Here is a 17970-nt window from a genome sequence, read left to right as displayed (position 1 = left end):
AGTAGGAATGTGAGTCTGACATAATGACATTTCACAATCAAATTTCAAAACAGCGAATTGCCAATTTATATTTTATTGAAATGAAGGAAATCCGAAATTCAAAAGTGTCCAAAAATTATTAAATTTTACGTGAAAGAGGGTAAAAAAATTTATAAGCAGGTATAATACCACAGATTAAGAATAATTTAGAAAAGAATGAGATAAACAGATCGTGAGCTAAAATAAAAATAATGATTTAAAAGGAAAAATATTACATAAGCATGGTGGTATAACCTCAAAGAGAACACAGAAATCAACTCGAAATTCACATAATAAGACGCTTGACTCGAGAGGTGACTGTACCCTTGTCCTTAGTGTTGATAAATGCAGCAGCAGATCCCTGTGTGCTATCACAAGCGATAAGGTCAAGTTCTTCGGATATAACGACTCTGTGGCGCATACTGTCAGAGGTCCGGATACTCCCCTCAAGGCTCCAACATCTTGGAATACCGAACTCGTATCATAATTCAGTCATCTCTGTCAGTGATTGCTTGACCGCAGCCATTGTGACTTTGTAGCTGATGAAAGTTTAAAAATTTGTGAATATTTATATATAACTAAAGGAAACAAGATGCCGTCAGGTAAAGTTTCTACTCAGACATATATTTGTACTCAATAAACCTTAGAGTATGTATTAGTAAGAGTGCGTGCATTGCTCTGTGTCAATTTTACCAAGTGTAAGCAATGTTATATAGATGAAGCGTTTCAATAGTGATGTACGCATCTATGACCAACGCATCTGTGGGTGAATGTAACTTTTTAACAGTTATGGTATTTATTATTTATGAGATGTTATCAAGGGCTACTTACTAAAAATTCAGATCAAGGGCCCGCTTGAATGTACTCTAATATTATTTTTATTATTAATTAATTTTCTCACTGCCTAACACTAGTGTGTGCTCGGTTGATCGATCTTTAAGCCCAAATGAACATAATGAAATGTAAATTCAATATAAAAGTAGCAAAATACATATCTTAATTTTAAATTATTATTTGCAAGTTCACAGAATTTCGGAAATCTGCAATTAGATATTTAACCCTGAATAATTTTCAAGTATAACAATTCAATGCAATTTTCTTACTGCAGACATTGAGAGGTTAATATTTATTTCTAATACTACACTAACATTATCATGAATGCATCACCGCACAACACTAGTTTTTACGCGGGGACGGGTGAAGCGGAAGGCGTGGTATAATTTTTTTTTATGTAAGTATTACTTACTGATGAAAAGACATATCATTGTTCTTTTTAGTTTGCTTCCGAGAATCATGTTTACACCTTGGTACTAATCATTTAACCATTATAAATGTAAAATTTTGATACAACACCGTCAGAGTGCGCGTGACCTTCGGTGACTAATGGCGTCGGCTGTAGCGATAATTCGCATTGAATCGCGCAAGCGAAATGTTTTCGCTACAGAGCACATATACAACTCTCCGACATCATACGTCGGGGCCTTAACGGCCAGCCAGTTGAGTAGAGTGGTCGAGGATCCTCCCTTTTTCGATGGAAGAATTCCACCTTCCTTCCTCTACATCGACCTCGCAAGTTCGGGACTTTTTATACCGGTCACGGTGCTTACAGTTCATACTCGCGTGCCCGAGCTCTATAGTAATACATACTCTAAGCAATAAACACTTTAAATATGAAAAGTTAAATTATTTTGGAGAGCACACAAAAATCCGTCAAGCAAGGCACACACCTACCCTCAAAAAAAACCTACCTTTCAACATTATGTAGAGCTAGCGCGCAAGAGCAGCTTTTGTCTCTGCAACTATTTTGTCTCTCCCATCAACTCATGGGCTAGTAAAAAAGTCTCCCGGGAGTTGCGACGCTACGTGAGCGCGTTGATGGGAGAGACAAAATAGTTGCGGAGACAGAAGCTGCTCTTGCGCGCTAGCTCTAGGTATATTATGTTTAAAGGTAGCTTTTTTTTTATTTAATATTTTTTTAGATCAATAGTTTTCACTATTTCCTGTCAAAACATGTTTAGCTGTCGAAAACTATAAATTGCCGCTTTCCTCGTGCCCAGGGGCTCGGACGTTGTTTAAACGACGTTCGACCCAACTACCTTCACTTTGCTAATATAGTCGTTTACTTGCTGCGATTTGTTATCAACTACCTACATCAATTAGGAAGCTGTGTAGAATCGCAGTACATTCTTATTACATTCAAACTAATATTTAACTCGGCCTCTCGTGTAATTTTTTACAATATTATAAAAATATATTGAGCGCAGGTGATGGCCATTCAATATTAAATATCAAGAATATTTTTGACGCTCAAAATAAGCTAGTTGCGAGTACACCAAAACCGAAACTTCTCACAACAGAAACGAAAATAATGTGACTGGCGAACATAAATATGCTAATACAAACGCTGCATTCTTTACTATCCCTGTTTATTTTGTCATCTGTAATTTATGATTCTTTGTAATGTTTGGCTTATCCATTCAGGAACCAAATATCGTTCATTATAAACATTTCTGTATGAATAAATATTACAATTTATGGTCTCATAACATCACCAAGCGTGATATTGTGTAATCCGTTTACACAGTTGCAACTTGAACGCAAAACAAATACTCGACCACCAGCTGTCTTGTCTCATATTTTTTGTCCCTGTCGGTTGTATTCAATATTCCAACCCTGGATATATCGTTCTCTGTTCCACAAATGGTAACATCATTAGTGATATTATGATAAAGTAATTATGTATTTGTTTGTCCGTGCCACCATAACTGCATAGCCGTTAATCTAATTCTGTTTAAACGACAGCGAGTTCATAATTATTTATACGGGATTCGTATGTTTATAATGTATTATTATGTATTTAATAATAGGTATAATTATTAAAGACAATTGCATTCAAAGAAGGATTTCGAATGTAGTATTTTATATCACTATAGTTTCGATATCTGTATTGATTTTAAGAATTGCAGATGGTTTTAAAAATAGATTTTATATTTTTAAATTGAAATTTAACACAGATTAAACTATTTTCACGCAAATTTTTGTGCACCACATCATTTCGTGCATATTATTATCCAGCAATCGACGATGCAATAAACGTGTATATCGGACTAAACTCTGTGTTCCGTTGAGCTGTCCTGGGGGATCACTGATACAGTTTAGAATTCATTCAAGATTGTTGATTATCGTTTGATGTCGATTAGGCGGCCGCGGGTCCATACTGAGCTAGTTGCATTGTGAATCATTTTGCAGCTTGGCCAGTGTGAATGTGGATAGGCAGACGAAAGTGTGTGCGCCATTTTCCTCGGCCGAAATGCTTGTGCGGATATTCGCTCTATGTGAACCCGCCTATTGGACACAGCTAGTTAAACACCAAGGCAACATGCACTTTGGCCAAGTCACGTACACATACACTGCTTCGCAAGGCTACTAGGATTGTTTGGACCCGTGTATTGGACACAGCTAGATAAACACCAAGATACAGGCAAATTCCTCGGCCGAGCTACGTCTTTATACACTGCTTCGCAAGTCTGAGTAGCCTTATACCTAGGTACGACGTAGACCCGCCTATTTTTTTCTATACACCTTGAACTATCATCACAGCTAGTTAAACATCAAGGTGTTGTCCACAGTGACCCTCCCCATCGTGCTGTGCGCGATAGTCGCAGTACTAGCACTCGCGGCGACGGGCGGCTACCTCGTGTACCGGTCCCGGCCGCCCGCGCTGCCGCTCGCCGACCCGCTGTACCAGAACATCGGCGCGGAGGACTGCACGGGGGAGAACCCGCTGTATAAACCGCCTACGTCGTCCTTCAAGAATCCTACGTATGGGAAGTGGTAGTTGGTAAGTTTCCTTAATATACTTTCTTATAACTAGCTGCGCTTCGTGGATTCACCCGCGTGGCTCCGCTCCTGTTGGTCTTGCGTAATGATATATAGCCTTATAGCCTTCCTCAATAAATGGGCTATCTAACACCGAAATAATTATCCAGTAGTTCCTGAAATTAGCGCGTTCAAATAAACAAACTCTTCAGCTTTATAATATTAGTATAGATTTTAGACTATAAAGTACAGATTTGTCATTGGTCTCGAAGGACCAATCAATACCACAATGAATGGGAAGTGGTAGTATATTGCTCTATTTATTTATTTTTCAAAACCTCGGCTTCATCCTCAATGACCACATCAATCTTAAGATTTGAATATTAATTTGGTTTATTAGATAAACGTACGTAACTCTCAAATCTTATCTAGGACGACTTGTTCAAATGGACTTATTAATTTGACCTTGTGTACCGTAATTGTGTATGGGCAAAATGACTCACAAAAATATTTGTTTATCCATACTACATTTTTAAATGAACGCATTTTATTACAAGTTCCGCTATGGCTTCTCGGAAATTGTTTTTTTCCTAGAAATTTTCTCTATTTTAAATTATTTTTAATATTTTGACGGAAAAATACAAAAATATGATTACTTAGTTGAATATTGTTTTATATTCGATGGACGTTTAGAATTGAGGTAGCGAAAATTATAATTACATTAAAATTAAGTTAAATTAACAAAATCTGTTTAAAATTTTTGTTATTTTAAAGTGAAACTTTTATTACATCGTCTCAAACTTTTTGGTCTGTGTAGCGCATGTCGCGTGTATCGCGGCTGCCGAGTAGGTATACCTACTCGGCAGCCGACCGACACGCGACATGCGCTACACAAAGCAGTGTTCGGAACCGTTCGAACAGTTTCACTTTTACCGTGGTTTCATAAAACCACACAACATTTTTTTTTATTCAAGTTCGTATAAATTATAAGCAGGTAGCTTACAGTTTCATAGGGTAAAAAATATTTTTCTCGATGCAAAAAGTTTTATCCTGTTCACAACTATTGCATTATCACCTGCGTAAAAACATAAAATATCTCCTCTAAAAATAAATGCATTATTAAGTACACTGCAACCACAAAACAAGGTCGTTTAAGTGAGTTGAATATCTCAGATTCAACCTACTTTGGCTCCGTTTTATCTCGTACTAAAGGTCAAGTAAATATAATAAACAAAATACTCGAATTGTTCGCACTATCGCACTATCCATTATAGATAGCACTGTTGCAACATTTGGAATACATTTTTATCCCTCATTAGAACGGAAACTTTTGGAGTTTAGGATTTCCTAGCCAATTTGTGACAACGACACTAATTGCAATTTATTAAATTCATAGCATAAGATATAATTAATGCCAAATTCCTTGGATATGCACCACATAATACAATTTTTTTGAAATCGGTCCGTTGTGCTCATGTTGTGCTTGTAACATGAAAGAAAGATAAATTAGAATACTTTTGCATTTATAATTTTAATAAGGACACAGAACAGATATAGGTACATATCTATTATATATTATAATGCTATACTGCAAGGATAAAGTGTTTATTTCACACAAACAGTAAAACAAGTATAATAATGTATTTATGTGTAAAACATCGGAGGGGTCGGGATTGGTTTACTACTTGCAATAAATAGTAGCAATCAAGTCGCGAATTGGGGTACGTGACTCGCTGCAGACGTGCATTGTGGCTCTACTCTACCACATCGCGCGGGTTTTATTATTTTGAATAGGTTTATTTTTTTATAAATTTGTCATATTATATTGTGCGCATGTTAATTTCAAGTTTCCAAATATCAAGGACATGTAGCGAAAGTTTTTTTTTTCACTATAAGTAATGATCTCATTAATTTTTTAAACGGAGTGAAATTTATATGTACGAAATATGACATATTATGGATGTTTTGACTAGATTTAAACATTGTATGTATTCATGTACCCAAAATGTATACATAGCAGTCTATTTTAACACGATGTGTCACAGAAAGTTAACCCTTTCATTCTTTCTTGAGCATCAACTTTATACTTGGCGTAAACTTGTGTATTTTATTTATTTTCCTCTGTTCATCAGTCATGTGTTGACGTAATATATCTTCAATATGGATAAAAAAAAATCTTCACAACGTCCGCATTATATACGGCAAACTCATTCAATTATCTTTATGATCTTAAGGAAACATTTACTACAATATATCCTTATAAAGAGAGCATAAAAAATTAATACGGTTACTACGTCAATGAATTTATTAAATTGTAGAGACGTCCCTTTTCTTTGTATATTCCATGATATTTATTTAAAGTACATAATATATACTTAACTTGTATCAAAAGCTTGCTTAAAAGTCTTTTAAAAGTAGACACAAGAACTACAATACTGTATTAGGATAAGAACTTAAAATATAACGAGATTCACACATCCACATTCAAAAAGTTTTCTGCATTTAGTCCGACCCATCCATCTCCGAACTATAAATAAAGTTTACGCGCGAAGTTGCAAGAAATAAAAAAGTTGAAAAGAAAAAAAAACTGTCCGCGCATGTGTGAGCTCCAAGTATGCACCTTACTCGTGAATTATTTCGCTTGAAGCTTGTCAACGACCCCTTTTATTCGAGATAACTGTACAGATTTTTTGACAGTCACTTGAGACGATGTGTACATTTCTTGTTGAGAATCCTTGAGTGACCTGAAATTATTTTATTTTTAAAGTTTCCAGAATCTTCAGTTGAAATTTTTCATGTTTATGAAAATAAATCTTTAGCTCTGCAATAAGAAAATAATCATAAACCATCTTGTTTATAAGGATTTTAATTATTCAGCCTTCTTTTATATTTATTTATTTTATTAGGCTTGATTTAATCCAAACATGTTTGCCTTTTTTGCTGTCGAAGGTAGTTTCAATGAGCTGTCGCAATATAATTTTTATATGTTCATATAAATTGTAAAGCGTTCATAAAAATTATAAAATATACAATAGACTTTTTATTGCCTTAATATGGAGCATATAGCTGCAATAAATTATATCAACTATATTATATCTTCTTATATATAAAAATGAATCGCAAAATGTGTTGGTAAGCGCATAACTCGAGAACGGCTGAACCGATTTCGATAATTCTTTTTTTATTATATTCCTTGAAGTACGAGGATGGTTTTTATGTAGAGAAAACGTAAATATGTACCACGGGCGAAGCCGGGGCGGACCGCTAGTAAAAAAATATATCTAACATTTGCTACTAAATTCAGATTACGTGATAAGTCCTTTAACCATAAGCACTAGGTATATCTATGTAAGTACATATATTAATATTGTTTATTTTATAATATTTATATGTATATATTATGTACACAATATGTAGATGTATTTATAAATTTTTATATTTATTGATAGGAACAGTTATAGATGTAATTTTTTATTAGTATTTATATAAATGTAGGGCCTCGGAAATACGCGGGCAGACTGAAAATCAGCGCTGTTCGGGTGTTAGACCGCACAGCATGGCTGAGTCTGTTCCGATTGCCTAATATGTGTTTACTTTTTAAGTTAAGATAGTCTTAGTTTTTGTTGGCAATAAAGCTTTTTTTCTTTCTTTCTTTCTCTGTAAAAATGTGTACGTCTTACTAAATAACCACATAAAATATGTACAGGCTTAGTGATCACATTTATTTAAATTACTTTGTTGTCGGTAAAATCTTGTAGTATAGCAACCGAAACAAATATATTCTAATAAGTATTTTGCTTTATTATTCTAACCTTAACAATATGCATGTAATATTATGTGCACAACAAAATAATAAGTGTGACACATTATGATTGCTTATAGGTAACTATTAAATTTATAATCATAGGTTACAATAAATAACTTTATGCAGAACAAATCACATTCTTTGTTTAAATTACACTCGATTATTTATTAAAAAGGCGCTCTGGCGCGGCGCCATGGTTTATCCTTGATTGAGTTATGTATAATTACAAGATTAACAAGTGCACTGAATGCGAAAAAAATCATAAATATTTAATATGCATTATGATGTGGAATTGTCGAGGAAATATTACCAGCATGTGTTTTTATATTACATATACCAAGAAGCAAAATATTGCAGTCATTCTCATAAAGTTTCTTCATACTGCGACTTTTCCGGATAACATTTATCACGACTCAACAGTTCTTTTAAGATGTGCATTATATTTATGCTCGGAAATACGTGTAAAATATTCTGAAGATATAAATTTTATTATTTTTTTTTAACATAATATAGCGCTTCGTTCCAACTCTGTAACGCTGCGTTGATATTCTTAAAAAAATCCTGACCCTACTTCATATACAATATTATATTTTACAAAATTAATGATATCGTACCTGCCTACTATATTAGTATTTTCCACTTTTAATAATACATCAACAACAGTATAGTATTCCATTTTAGATAACCAAAACGGTATCATCTTTACAATCGAACCGCAATGTTCATTGAAGTGTACTCACTATTGAGTGTTAAGTTAAAGTGTCGTCTTAACGGTACAGTATTGTTGTGCGATATTTATCAGTCTGGAGACAGTCACCTCCCAAGCACGCGGCCTTCCGGAGTTCAACGTACGCATTCTACACTTGACCTTACTAATATGATTGTAAAATCAAACAAAGATAATTAGAATTTGATGTTAGAAAAACAAAATCCTCGATCGACATATTTCGATCCGTTATTTCAATAATATTCAATATGTGACAATCAAAACTCGTTGTCGGTCAAAACCACTTTTGACAAAATCAGTTAAAAACGTTTTTGATCGATGCCCAGTCAAATAAGTTTGGCCTTAGGCAAAGAGTTCTGACTATAACAGTTATACTTACATTGAATATACATTGATATCAGGAAGATCTAAATTGTAAATGAGTGAAAAGCTGACAGGTAAATGTTAATCTAAAAACATTAACAACAACTTAAATTCCTCTAATGTTGACGTTAACATATTCTCCTTCTACATGCATCGATTCTATATGACAGCCACAAATTGCACTCATTATAACCATGCGTAAGATAAATATACTTCTCTATTTAGCATTTATAGGGAAATATGTTTGTAAATGCAATAACTATAAACCAATTTATTCCTATTACCTAACTTCTTTAACAATTTACGAGTTGTAAACGTATTTTATGACTCCTATAAATTATATGTGTAAGGTTTTAATAAGTAATCATATTGGTCATTAAATTTTGAATTTCTTAGCGACGCGACGCGGACGGGACAAATGATTTACAACTACGTATAATTTACGTTTTTGTGCCCATTGTCTCCTATAAGTATATTGTATAGTAAACAATACTAATCAACACTTCTTAATATTTTTTATTGGATAGCTCGTAGGCGTTCTTGTTATTAACAATGCATTCTATTTATCATATAATAAATTTAAAGTGGCTGTCAATTGTTTTATAATAATAGTATCGATTTATAAACTAATTAATATAAAGGGGAATTGTGAAAGTCCGCTCACTCGACCTTTCCGGCTAATGTTGATAAAAGTCAAGGATACGATTGCTGACGCCGAGTAGCGATCACAAAAACTTCAGCCATGAACCAAAAATTATAAACAAATGTATATTTTATAAAGCTATAATCATAAATCCATACTTACTAATATTATAAATGCGAAAGTAACTCTGTCTGTCTGTCTGTTACTCAATCACGCCTAAACTACTGAACCAATTTGCATGAAATTTGGTATGGAGATATTTTGATACCAGAGAATGGACATAGGCTACCTTTTATTGCGAAATATGTACCACGGGCGAAGCCGGGGCGGACCACTAGTATTATATAAACCTATTTTTATAAACATAACGTAGCATGAGTACAATTACACGTTTTACTCACAACGTGTTCTCTACATAATTATTAAAATTGTAGGCTCAATTGCTGTAATTACAAAAATATGTTACACTTATAATAAAGATAAAATAAACACAAATTACCAAGTGTGGAAAGATCAAAAGCCAACTTGCGTAACTTGCATTTGATTTTATTGAACAAAACAAAGCCTATAATTTTACTTAAAACGCCAATCTTGTATAAATTAACTTGTTATGAAACACTTATTCACTATTACCACCTCGCCACTGTAATCAGAGATCATTAAAATTAAATGTTACGTCTAGGCGTCCATATTAATCGTTTAGATACAAACATTGCCCATACATAGCACTCAATACTTCAAAATAGACGTTTCCTACAAATCTCTAACATGCCTAAGTAAGGGTTTTAGACGCATGAAGTGAGAGACTACCGCATGATTACATTAATTTATACGTTTTAGGATTAACTATTGCAATCAATTACATTGTAATGTACGAGTATTAATAAAAAAGATAGTAATAAAATACGTATATTTCAAGTAAGGTTTGCTTTCATACAAATAGTGTTTGCGTATAAAATATGAACGCAATATAACTTGTAACTTCATCATACATTTGTCTTTAAAATAAACAAATGCGTCAATCAGAAACCACAGGAACAGATGAAGTCATAGTGTCATGTTGAACTCTCAATGACATCAACCACAACCCATATTTAATTCAATCTGCTTTCAAAGGAAGTGTTCGTAGATAGTAAATCCCTAGAATTATTACGTTGAAAACAACTTGAATACATCTTTATTTTAAGGAAACAGTCAGTAACAGAATATATATATCATTTGTTATTAATTTAACTATATTTGTTCATAAGGTAGAGAGGTAGAGATGGACAAAATAATATTTAGAGAATAGAGATGGTACCTAATGGACTATTGGTTAAGTATAGGTACGTGTAAATACTAAAAAAAATTAGATTCCTTATTCCTTAAGATCAAGCATCACATATCTTTTTATTACTTTGATCAAACTTTCTTGTAAAATTACAAAGTACGTGACTTGGATTCACAATTATTTTGCTCGACGTGCTTATTACATACTACGGAAAACATCAGTTAGTTTCTTGGAAAGATCGCAGTTCGAACATGTGCTAATATTATTCAATTTAGAATGATCATTAAGTTCAAAATAGCAAGACATTTTGTAAGTACATACATAATTGCGGTTAATTCGATTACCTATAATTCGCTCTATATTTGATATGGAATGGTATGTTGGATCTTCTTGTAAATGAATAAGTATGTTTAAAGTTCTTTGAAGTTTGCACTATGTAGGAAGATATAATTAAACGAATCCACAATAGAATTCATGATTCACACATATGTATTTGCATAAAAATGTTTGGTAGCGTCTATTGACAATGTGACAAATTATTTCGGCAAACACTATCTCGACTCTCGAGTAACTACCTAACTATAAATTTGCTTATTATCTAAACTTTTATGAATAATATCCTATCGTGGAATAAAATAAGTTTCAAAACATGTTCTTAAATTATGAAAAATAATGGCGTCTTTCTGGATTGCACTTTATAGTTACTTTTAAGTCGTCGTCTTACTTCATTTTAATGTGTTTGCTTCCAATAAAAAACGCATACCTATCTCAAAAAAAATGCATCGATTAATCATCGCAAAAACCAAAACGCTTAAATTATAAGAACATTTGTTGCGACACAACAAGATGCATGAAACATGGATGTCAGTTAATCTTTAGATAACCAATAGGCGAGATAGCTAGTAAACTATTTAGTAATCTGGCTAGCACGAGTACCTGCTAGACGCCCACGCTGTGGACAATTTGTGATCGTTTCCCGTTTACCCGACACCGTGTGGGAGGAATCCAGTTCTCAAACATACAATTACTACCGCGATACATATTTCAAGCTACGTAATAACCGATAGCGATACTTCGATACTCCTATCTTTCGCTGTCAGTTTCTATGCAAGCTATAATATAAAATATTGTCCAGAGTGATAGTGGTTGTAAATAAACATAAAAATATGCGCGAAATATGTATGAATCAGATTTGAATATTTATATAAATTTGCATAATATCATTTTATCGTATTGGCAAGATAATGCAACATTTAAAACTCTCAATAGTTATGGACTTTAAATAAAGATGATTTAAAATAATAACACAACGTTCCTTTTAAAAGCACTTAACTCTTTTTTGCCAGCTCCGTGAAAGTAGAATGCGCTACACATGACCCCATTTTTTATTGAGCCACTCGAAATGTTCTGAAAAAAGTGCCATAGTTTTTTGCTTGAGTGTATAAATCAATGTTAAGTTAAGTATTGGTACATAGTTCAACACTTAAGATTTAAAAGTTAATTAAAAAAGTACAGAGTCATTTAGATTTTTGTTTTTACACACCTACCTACGATTAACTAGTTCGGAAATAAGTACTATAAGAGCCGTAAGCTTATGAGTATCAATTAATTTTATAAGCTGACTAATGTTCTTTATCAAACAAAGGCTTAACGCGATGTTTAAACGCATGTTTATACACTCAATACCTGTTTTGCATCTCTACACTCAAGAATGGACTTAATTTGTTTCAACCAAAGCATACTTTCCTTGTTTGGTCCTAAACGATATTTCGTACGCGCAAAAACAAACATTTACATATTTATCACGAACTGACTCATCCTTCAATATCGTCTTTATGGCAATTCATCAAACGTGCCTTCCTTTTAATCGAATAAGACAGCTGCAAATTATAAATTGTAGTTATTAAATATACGATTATTATTCCACATCGTAATTTATACATGTTATTATTATATCCACTGAATACAGGATTCAAATCCCTTCGATATATTAATATGCTTGGTCCGGGTTCAACAACTTGCTCAATAATAGTCTCACTTTACGTGAAGGAAATTAAAGTCAATTTATAATCATTTTCGATCTTGTTTTTCTCGTTATTTTACTGTCTAAAAAATATAAACAACTACCTAGCAAGTTATTTACTCTAGATACGTACATATTTTTCTTTGTCATTATTTATTTTGAGTCACTGGCATTCGCAGTTAATCAAATTCGATTAAAAAGGAAATTAGATATTCTTCTTTCTTGCGCATGAATATTGCTTCAAATACATACGATGCTTTTGATAATATTAAATATATTATGTATTTTACAGCATATAAAATAACCACCCAAGTATTGCACCGCCCATGTTGGGCACATAAAGTATATTATTAATTCCTTATCTTTATATTAAACAAGGTTGCACTTTATCTCCCAAAAGATAGTGTCACTCAATCACAAAATAATTACGTAGTTTCGGCCTTAAACTTTCTCTGGATATAATATTTTAACAAATTTACAACGTGTTAAATATTTACGAGGTGCAATGATACTGAATTGCAATTTATTTAAGGCATTAATTAATTTTTTACATATTAAGTTAATCAATTAATTTTAAATCCATATTCACACTGAGCGCAGTGAACAAAATATATGTGACGATAAATGCAATATTATTAAGACATCGTTATTCCCTTGTCCAATAATACATTTTTATCATTATAATTTATTATCTTATTATAATTGTATCTAATATCTATCGACTATCGGTGCCTTGAAATGACGTTACAAGTATGTACGTAGACAGTGCGTTCGATAGTCACCAACATTTTATACCGTCAATAAAAGATAAGCATTTCCAGGCACCGCTCCGACAGCCCTAGTTAAATATGAACGTGGTCATTTATGCAGTCTGACTGATACGAACTCAGATAAAGGGTCAAGACCCGCAGGATGTCTTCATACAATAAGCGTGTTTGTTACGGATTCCTTCCCAAAGTGATCAGGATGTGCGAGGTGTCGTCTATAAACATTGATTTTTATTGCCATAATGCACTGTCGTAAAACTATATTCAATATCCTTTTATAGAGCCAATTGACGTTTACAACCAGCTTTTACTTGTGGCCTCGGGGAATAGAATCGCTTGCTGTACGAGTTATAGAATAATATCATGTATTTCGATACGTGCAAAGTCTGATTTAACTGTTGTAAATTATGTCTTTCTCATAAAGTTGTATAGTTATTAGAAATTTTTATGCAAATCAGTAGATTTTTTACAATTTTTTGTAGAGATTGTTTAATTATAAGATAGCAGATAGAAGTTTCCTTAACATTATAAAGATTAAAAAAAAGTTTCATTAACTTTAAAATAAGCTTACAGCTTTTTAAGCTTTTTCTTAAATTGTGAAACTGGCTCTGGACTCACGAAAATAAGCCGTTAAATACAGAACTTAATTATTTACCAACTACTTCGAACTATTTAGTGATGTAATATTAGGTATACGATGCAATTGCTTCTAAAAACAAGACATTGCGTAATTGACAATGACAAAATCAATGTCCCGGCACTCGGCAATTCAAGCAATGTTCAATCAAATTAAATCAGTCGCCTCTCCGTGTGACATCAATTAAATTCTTGATGCCTACATTATGGAAAATAGCGATTCGCTTTGCGTGCTCTTTCGTTCAATTATTTATTTTAAAGCACATAAAGATCGAGTGTACTTATACTTACGTACTTTAATATTGCATGTTATATTCTAAGTATTATGTATGTTTTTTGCAGACTCATAATAATTATACTGCGGATATACAATTATTTACTTTTTGTGACTATGAATCATTTCATAAACTCACCACATCCGAAAAAATATTCGAGGATGTTATTGAATTTCCTATCAATTCATAGTTTAATTTTGTTATTTCCCTAACATAGAACCGGTCAAGCTCGTCATTGCGATTGGATATAACAGTTGGAAGGCCTCTAACAAACGTCAATGGTCATTGTGACCGCGAAATATTCTGACTCACTTTTACGTCATGAGATCCTATATGACTCACGCTAATATAGTGGCATACTTAACGTTTTCTTTTCTCCATAGGTGTTACCTGATTCACGCCTTTCGGCACAGCGAAGCATTGGGCTGAGTTCAATGTAACCCATTCCAACACTGCCTGTGATCAACGCCGTATGATGGGAAAATTGCGAGCGTCCGGTGTCAACGCCGCAAATACTACGTATGTATTATATAAGCGCGTTTATGCCTCTGTGATATTTAAGACGATTAAGTAATTCGTATGACTCATTCATTATCATGTTTGATTTGTAATCTCGTATAGTAAATATGGTTGACGCATCGTATTGTTCGACCTTACTTACACTCGCCTAGAAAAATTATTGTATTTAATGTGTACCATGTATCGTTTATGAAACCATTAAGTAGTGAGCTCATTAGTTACTCATGGTCTAATAACTGGACGCGTGTCACCAAATGATAAAAATACTCTCCCGATATTATGACAGTGTGATCTCAAACTGTTGTCGAGTTATTCGGCTATGAGTAAGTATTTATATTTCGTAGATTTAAAAAGTAATTACTAATTAGGAATATCATTGTAAAGTTGATCTGGTGCTTAATTTAGTTTCATTATAAGTAAGAAAACTTCTGCTATGAAACTTTCGTTGTTTTCGTTTCATTACGAACCGATTCTGCGACTTTGTTACAATAAATAGTTTGTATTGACATAGTAATGTATCATGTTAAGTTTTAATTTTTATTGAATTTCTAATCTTGGCACATATTAAAGTGTGAGTGGTTCGTACATTCGTTCCACACCTCGGATAAAGATCTTTTTGCATGCTATGAATCAATAAGAGAAAGTCGAAAGTGGGGTGCTCCGAGCTAAAGAGAATTTTACAAAGGCTTTTATTGGGAGCGACGCGTGTGGGATGGCTCATGGCGCGAACCACGCAACGGAACTCGTATTCATGACTAATGATCTTACCGCGAACTCTGACACACGAAATATAGAAAATTAGCATCCAATTTAAGACGTTAATTTACGAACAATAATACCATAATCATAAGCCGGTAAAGAAAACTTTGTGGGTTTAAATAATGTTGAAATACAGATTCAGAAATTACGTTTAAGAATCACCAGAGAACAAGAATGACAATTAATTAAGTTTATTTAATGTCGAGTAGAAATAATATGAACCTACTTGTATTGGGCCAAAGTTCTAACATCGATTTATTATTATAAACCATTGGCAATAAGAATAACATTGTTGAATGATTAAAAAATCTGTTTCGCTCAATTATAAAACATGCATTTGTCTTTTAATTTTATGCAAGGATTTTTTGTAATGGAAAACTTGTTCTATGATTGTGTGAGCTATTGTTGTGTATATTTTTATTTTAGTTAGAACAATCGAATATAATTTGTAACATTCTGTAGATATAATAGACCGGGATCCCTCGCCCTTTTTCGTAAGTGATTACTAACAAGCTAAATTTTCGTCAGTAGCTTCATTTTGACGAGACGCCCAACATTAGCTAGTACAAAAATTTCGTAAGTGGTAGCTAACAGGGGTAATGAGAACATAATTTGTTGATTTAGTGGTTATCAAAAATTCATTACTAACTGGTTTTTTTATTTATAATTCTTATAATAATAATCTAAATTAGCCGAAAAAATATTTGTCCTACAAAATGCTAGGTTTGATCAACGAGGTCCCATTTTTGCAACATGTACTATTTACAAGGTCATGAAAAATTATTACTAACCAGCTGATTTTTTTTTTTGTTGGTTAGTTAATAATTATATAATTTAACGCCCACATTGTCCTACACATTACGTGGAACGTTTTTCTAGTCCTAGACTCCTAAGTTGTCCATACCACAGGACCATTTTTTTTATTAGTAACTGTAGGACAAAAGTATCACGTGATACATTAGTGTGTTTTTTATCCGAATAAAACAATGTCCTACAAAAAAACTGGTATGCATCCGTAGTCCTACAATAATCGTAATTTTCCTTTTTCCTATGTGCAACATGAGGTAAAGTGAAAATATATTTATTGAAATAAATCAACTTTATTATGTAACATACATGAACTATCAGTTTCGGCCAGTTCCGTGATCTGTTAACACGTCCGAAAAAAACCTTTAAAAAAAAGAAACAATGGCTCCTTGTAGTATTAAATGGTGTGGTAAAACGAGTAAAACCTCAAGTTTGCAGAAGGACGGGATTACTTTTCATATTTAAATAGTTTGTTTGCGTATAATTTAAATATTATTACGAACAATATTTTATCGGAGTTCTTTTTACGCTGGTACTGGTCAATTGACAAAGCGCGTCGATTATATTTGCATCTCTTTCTTTCGTATGCACCTGATTACGCATCCCTTTTCTTCTATGGTGTGGCACGTGTAACTAGTGACATACCAGTTGTGATTGTAAATTGTATCGATAATAATAATTATCGAAAACTATTTAGGTTCGCGATTTTATACTATAATTAATGACATGAATGACGTTGCATAACATAGTTATATTATAATATAAAATGTTAAGTTTTTGTAATAAAATAATATGAATACTATAACACTAAAAATGAAAATCGAGGTTAAGCAAGGGGCATAATTTAGATGGGTGACCGATTTTTTGCAGATTTGTTGTTCTTTAGCCTGTTTGTACGGAACTCTCAGTGTCGCGAGTCCGACTCACGCTGGCCTTATTTTTATTAATATGTATTAACATCGTATTCAATTTCCAATGATAAAGTATGTGTATACAAAATACCTATATCGATAAAGTATGTGAATACAAAATATATCGATAAAGATATCGATATACAAATTTACTATGTCTCATCTCTAGGACATTTGGTGACCTTGAATTAGCCAATGAGAATGCAGCGCCCCGCTTCACCATACCTCAAGTTGACAGATTGAACTTAGTACATACAAGCTAACATTAGGCGTCTAGTGGTTGTGTGGTCGATGTTTCAGAGCGTCCAACACGTGGTCAACAGAAAAAAACAGCACGGTTATAGTCGGCTTCAGCATGAGTAACTAAACACAGTACGCAGCATCGCGCGCATGCGTACTAATATAACTAAACTCCAATAGAAAAATGTACAGAATGAATAGATTTTTATTGTTATGAATTTCAAATTCCATTGGAGGATCAGCAAAATATACCATGCAATTTGTAGGACAATGTGGGCGTTAAATTATATAATTATTAACTAACCAACAAAAAAAAAATCAGCTGGTTAGTAATAATTTTTCATGACCTCGTAAATAGTACATGTTGCAAAAATGGGACCTCGTTGAT

General features: G+C 33.0%; 1 protein-coding gene across 1 annotated transcript in view; it reads left to right on the top strand.

Moving 5' to 3' along the window:
• LOC149910627 (integrin beta-6-like) overlaps nt 1–16086 on the top strand; it is a 36404-nt gene extending 20318 nt beyond the window's left edge. The window contains exons 6-7 of the mRNA XM_090115735.1: nt 3648–3859; nt 14730–16086. Coding sequence (XP_089971861.1) covers nt 3648–3856 — 209 coding nt within the window. The 3' untranslated portion in view covers nt 3857–3859; nt 14730–16086. The remainder of the gene's footprint in view (nt 1–3647; nt 3860–14729) is intronic.
• Nucleotides 16087–17970: the final 1884 nt, after the last annotated feature.

Source organism: Colias eurytheme, chromosome 2 (genome assembly GCF_061535395.1).
Source record: "Colias eurytheme isolate Ceu_HAF_F1 chromosome 2, ilColEury1 Martin Lab GWU primary, whole genome shotgun sequence".
Classification (NCBI taxonomy): Eukaryota; Metazoa; Arthropoda; class Insecta; order Lepidoptera; family Pieridae; genus Colias; species Colias eurytheme.
This window is presented reverse-complemented; position numbering and strand designations above follow the sequence as displayed.